This window comes from Solea senegalensis, linkage group LG18, assembly GCF_019176455.1.
Source record: "Solea senegalensis isolate Sse05_10M linkage group LG18, IFAPA_SoseM_1, whole genome shotgun sequence".
NCBI classification, from domain to species: Eukaryota; Metazoa; Chordata; class Actinopteri; order Pleuronectiformes; family Soleidae; genus Solea; species Solea senegalensis.
The window spans coordinates 17669509-17675763 of record NC_058041.1 but is presented as its reverse complement, the minus strand read 5'-3'; the positions used below and the strand labels follow the sequence as shown (position 1 = coordinate 17675763).

Genomic DNA, 6255 nt, shown 5'->3' with positions numbered 1-6255 from the left:
CTTCACTCCCGTTATAGATCCGAGGTGTTTCCTTTTCTGCTGATGTCAGGAAGTGAGCGTTCACACCAGCATCAGCCCCGAGCTTCATGCTCTCACTCTCTCTCTGCTTTGATAATCCACAGGAAGTGATGATGTCTCATGTTTTGGCCGACAGTCACTGCCACTTCCTCCTCTACACCGTAACGACAGGCTGATACAGAGGCTCTGATGAGCCGTTTCTTTCACGTGTTTGATTATTAATGTGATAAACTGAGAGTAGGCGACTTCAGAAACTCGGTTTCCTTGGAACAGGACCGATAACAAATAATCTGTAAATGATAGAATTAACATGAATACATTGGACATTACACACAAAAAAAGTGTATAAAAGAGAATAACGCTTGTAATGTAGGGAAATGTAAAGAAATAAGTCATAGAGCAAAGAGCAAATTTAGCATTTAGCATCCAATCCTAAGTACAAATCACAGTTTATACAAATAACTAAGGTTATGGTGCTATATACTGTAATTAGTACATTCACATGTTAAACATAAATCCACGGATGAAATATACAGTGATTATGAGATGTACAATGAAATAATGAAATAATAATAATCATCATTTTACATGAATCTTTGATTATCACTGCATTTCTGTCATTTCTGTCAGTGCTGAAGCTGAGACACAGAGAGTTAGTGACTGTGTCTGTCAGAGCGGTGAGTAAGAGGATCATGTCCACAGACTGTAAATCTCCTCTATATAATTACTTACTGTAGTTGAAATCCCGAGGGCTCCCACTTTCACACACAGAGAAACTAAAGTAACACCGCGTGGGCTTTTTTTTTCTTTGACCGCTCATTATTTCTCTGTGTTTGTGAGAGGAGCTCGCGCTGCAATATCTCTGTTATTCAGCGCGTGTTTGACGGCGTGTAAGCTCATTAAAACGTCACCGCGCCGTATTGAGTTAGCTGCTACAAATTAGCTTTTTAAATATAGACAATCACCGGATTACAGAGGTAAAAAAAAAAGTGGTGTTTGTTTTCTGAATGTGTTGGTGGGATGAGGACGGCAGCACTGACGTGTACATGGATGTATTTTCCATCGTGACCACAGGCCGTGGAAACAGACTGAACATAGACTGACGACCCACATGCTCACTGTGTGTGTGTGTGTGGCCTCAGGCAACTGACAACCACACAGAAATTATGTGAAGTATACATGTCTTTAGGAGTTTAAAGGTCCGGTGTAACAGTTTTTCCAGTGGAACAGTAAATATACTGCTCATAAGACTCCCTGGAATAATCGTTTTATATGAATTTTAGGCAGAGGAAATACTTTTTACGGAGATTTACATTTTTTCAAAAGCAGCCCGAACAGAAAAACCAGCCAAATAATTTGATTCACGTTTTGTAGAAAAGAGGCTACTGTGTTTCCATTAGGAATAGCACCAAGATAACCAACCCCAACTGTTTCATTTTTCTGTACCCTTCCCTTGGGGAACCAGAGTAATGGTACTGTATGGTTGGGTGGAGCTAGACACATGACAGTCAGCTGATTGACGCCTTGACAGAGAAGCGTTCCTTCAACTTCTGGATGTCCTCCATTGGGCAGCCCATGGCCAAGTGGAAAGGGACCTTGGCTTGTAATTGTAGGGTTGGCGGTTCGATTTTGACCCCTCAGGACCTTGTGTACCCCCTGAGCAAAGTATCCAACCCCCATCGCTCCCAGGCACGGCTCAGTGGTTGCCCACTGCTCCTTCTTAGGAAGGTTCCTAGTAGAGGATGGGTAAATGCAGAGAAATAATTGTGGGCACAGCCCACACCCGGCTACCAAGTAAAGGTACGGTTCTCAGTCAAAACACAAGCCTGACCAGGGCTGTACTGTACCATACTATTTCAAACCGAACAGTAACATGATGGAAACATGGCTAAAGTAGATCATGGGTTTCTCAGTCCTGGAGAATCACTGCCCTGCAGTTCATCAGCAAACTCTGCAGAAGCCTGATAACGACTCATTTATTTGAATCAGGTGTGTTGGATCAAGGACACATCTAAAACATGCAGGGCATCCAGGTCCCCAGGACAAGGATTGAGTTGAAATTACATTACATGTCATTTAGCAGACGCTTTTATCCAAAGCGACTTACAATGGAATCAAGTACAATTAGCCAGGGGTGGAATCGAACTTGCGACCATGATGTCTTTGGTACACAAGGTAGGGTCTTAACCACTGAGCCACTCCACCCCCTTGCAATTCTGCAGTAGACAACATCACTGTGGGTAGCACTCATTTGTGTTCACTTATTTGGATTGGGTGCCTTGCCCTTGTAACCTTGCCCTTGTAAGCCCAATTCCTTTCCTCTTGGCCATCAGCTGTGTCTAAGTATTCACAGTAGCTGTGGGTTTGTTCACACTTGCAGAAATGTGACTCTGACTCCGTAGAACATGTGATGCTTGATGTAACCTTTGGATTGAGACTAGTATATGTACTTCCTGCAAGGCCCTTTGCGTTACAGTGGCCGCCATCTTTTGCTGCCACAAGACAAACTTTAATTGATTTTGAAAGTCTTGGAGTCGTAGAAACAGGGGTTAAAATTGACCCTAAAGTACCTAAAGTAAACACTTAAGCAACGAGTAATTGGTCAAATTTCTCAGAAAGTGTTCGGCACAGATGAGTTTTATAAAATGTGATGGTGCTTGTTCAGGTAATTTGAGGGTTTGTTTTGAGGATTAGTCGTTCTTGTTGTTGCATTAAACATAAGTCTCTCCTCGGCTGAGTTCACTGGTTTTTAGCAATTCCACACTGAAGTGTTGCTGTTGATAAATGATCATGTCTTTTTAGCCTTTTTCAGACAAACAACACAATACCATTCACTAGAGGAATAACAATTCAATGGCACCAAAAACAGTTTGGGAATGAAAGTTTTTCCAAGTGGAGGTGAAACATTTTTGTGTTGAAAATGATTGCTCCAATCATCTAGGCCTCCAAGTCTCCTCGTATGAGGATAATGACTCCAAATCATCACTATAATTAGCACATTTCCACAGTGTCTGAAGTGGCACTTGTCGCAGTTTTAACATGTGATTATAGCCAGTGCTTTTGTCCAAAAAATATCTTGTGTCAGGAAAGATTTAGTGGTAAAAAAATAAGATTGATTTGGAGTTTGGCGGTTTTGTTGGATTCATCAAAGGTTCTATTTACTCCCAGAACTGAGAAACAATTCATTAACAGGGTTTCTGTTTTTGTTCAAAGGCCAAGTTGCAGTTTGGCTCTCCGTGCAGCTCGTGGCGGCAGAGGTCAGAGAAAATAACCGTTTTTCCTGGATGGCGTTCAGTCGTCCCAGTCTGCTGAAACTGAGCCCGGGTCTCTGGTGTAACTGCAGCAAATGCTGTTGTTGGAGGCTGGGACCGTTTTTGTTTTGTTCGGCCACTTGCAATTCCATTAAAGAAAAGCGAGTCGTGTAACCTGGAGATCCCGTGGTCACGCTGTGCTCTGAATGTTTGAAGAAGAAGAAGACGGCACGGCAGGGAGTGGGCGGGGGAAGTTATATCCCGAAGACTCAGCGGTAAATTTGCGATTACATTATCACCGTCTTCACACCGAGACCTTCACTCACCTCAATTATACTCTACCACCTTGTTCTAATCTGGGACTTTTCTTTCCACAGTGCTTGTAACATGACAGGAAGCATTTCCATGCTAATGCCTAGAGGGAGTTGTCACGTCACAGAATGTGTGTGTGTGTGTTGAGGTGGACAAAAATGAGAGGTGAATTTTTAATGGGAGGCTTTTGCTCCAGGGCTGACACCCAGGAGACTCCATTTGCCAAGGCCTCTCATGAAGAAGGTTACCAGGGCGTCTTGAAATGATGACGGCGGGGGGAAAAAACATGGGATTGGGTTTTGGAAAACCTCCAAGTGAGCCTGGATTTTTAGAGATTAGAGGTATAATTGTGTTAGAAATGTGCAGTATTAGAGCTGCGGCGTGTGTCATTTTTGTTGTCGTTGGAAGTTATTATTCTGCCTCTGTTTGTTCTTTTAAGCAGTTTATCCATCAAACTTCTGAATGACCAGGTTTTTTTGAGGCATAGCTCGATGTTTAAAATGGAATATTGGCTTCAGTGGAAACGGTTTATTCCAAATTAGCAGGGTTCCCACGGGTCCTAGAAAATTTGAATTTGTGATTTATGCTTCGGATTTGGATTCAATGCCAACTACACCTGAAGGAAAAACAAATGTCTGCTGTGGAGCTGTCTTAATATATGTGACTTAAGTGGCAACCAAGTTGAGGACAGATGGAAAATGTGGGTTATTTTTTACCGGATTAGGAAACAAAGCTTAAGGAAGCATTATCTTATCCTCCGTCTCTCTTCCTCATAGACAATTTTGGGGGATATTTAACATATACACAATTTTTAACGTCCGCGATTGTCTCATTGTTGTCTCCTCATCCACCTTTTGCTGACACACTAAAGCCTGTTGTATATTTCTGCACACATGCCACCTTTTGCGACACACTGTATGGAGCACTACAGGCGCCCTCCAGTGTTTTGGACTGGGATTGCAGTCCCTGTTTTAAATGCCAATGTTTGCTGTTTTTTAATGTCACTTTTTGTCTTTTCTCCTCTCCACAGCACAACCACATCCACCGAAAATTCACGAAGGATGGTGGGCTTACAAGGAAGTGGTGCAGGGCAGCTTCGTACCAGGTAGGCCTTTACAAAACCAGAGTATGCAGCAAGTGTGCTGTTTCGGAAAACTAATTTGCTTGAAACAATCTTGTGCTTCCTCCGCAATCGGAGCTTATTACGTGTTTAAAGGGACACGGGGCCACCTTGCCATCGGCAGGAGTTTTTTTTATTTCCTCACATTTTCTGCGACTGGAACCCTTTGCCCTTCCTACGCGTTTCCGCTGATTGACTGACGGCGTCGCGCTGTTCCTTCCACCCTCTCCATCTTGTTGTGTATCTGCGTGTCAGGCCAATTATTTTCCCAGAGATTGTATTTTTCTGCTGAGCTGAGCGGATTTGTGTAAGTGTGTGTGTGTGTGTGTGTGTGTGTGTGTGTGTGTGTGGGGGTATGTGAGGGTAATATCTGTCCTGACTTAAGGGCTTTTAAACAAAGGGAACACTTCAGCAGAATTCAGATCACGGACGTTTTGTCCGGTTTTCACTTCTTGGAAACATCAAACGTTGACTTTTGTCAGCGAGGAAAATTTCACATGATGGAAGTTTGAGTGTTGAGTGACAGCGCGGGGTTGAGGTTTTGGTTTGTTGAAGATCTCTAAAGAAGAACTTTGACCCGTAGAAGGTTAAGCTTTCAATGAACTCTTCTTTATCTTGGTGATGTCGCAGAAATCAGTTGTTCTACATCAAATTACTGTCAAAATACGGCAGGAAATCCTTTTAATGTTTAAATATAATGGTTGTAGATGAACTTTTATTAAGTCCATTGGTGATAAATGCAGGACATACTTTATTCATTGACTCACATCATGTAAACCTCAACCAGACTGGGTTCAGATGAATATTTTGGTTTACGTTAAATCATGTTCATGTTGACTTTTTGTTGTATTTTATTGTTTTATTAGTCATCATAATTATAATTACATTACCATGTTGCACTGCATGTGCATATTCACATTGATATTTAAAGAATTTTTTTTTGAAAAAGACTCAATAGAGCTGCACAAATAATCGCAAAATAATGTTATCGGTAACACAAGAGGCTGCAATTGATTTTTGACTAACTTTAACTTTAGATTGTCAAAAATGGTCAAATTATCGTGATTTGAGAGATAAGATGCAAAAGTGATGAGTCATAGCAGGTGTGAGTCACATCATAATCTAAATATCTGCCAAAATCTAACTTTTACAACTCTGAAACTCAGTTTCATGTGTGAATCAGTTTTTTTTTTGGCTACTTTATATTTGGACTCAAACGATTTAAGTTGGTTATAAAAGTTTAAAGCAGTGCTGAGGATTAACGCCGGCGTCTTGTGTTGGAGCCTGCTGTTAGGGAACAAGAGCCTGGAGGAGATAAAAGCAGACATAAATGCAGCGCTGTGCGGCGCGGCGAGGCAGTTTATGCTATAGAGTCAGTAAAAGCATCTGTTTGTGAAGCTTTTCCCAGCATGCACATGCACATGCATACATAAATAAGTGCCTGAGTGTTCCTCCCTCTGGCACCGAGCACTTGGCGGTTTGGCTGCCCTCAGCTCCCTCTCTCTTTCTCTTGCTCTCTCTCTAACCTGCCGCACGACGACAGCAGGAGCTGTT

General features: G+C 42.1%; 1 protein-coding gene across 1 annotated transcript in view; it reads left to right on the top strand.

Annotated features, from left to right (window-relative positions):
* Window positions 1-4601: 4601 nt before the first annotated feature.
* The window catches only part of ca10a (carbonic anhydrase Xa), a gene marked incomplete at its 5' end in the record, with an annotated part of 186142 nt that continues 184488 nt past the window's right edge, over window positions 4602-6255 (top strand). The window contains one exon of the mRNA XM_044014491.1: window positions 4602-4686. Coding sequence (XP_043870426.1) covers window positions 4602-4686 — 85 coding nt within the window. The remainder of the gene's footprint in view (window positions 4687-6255) is intronic.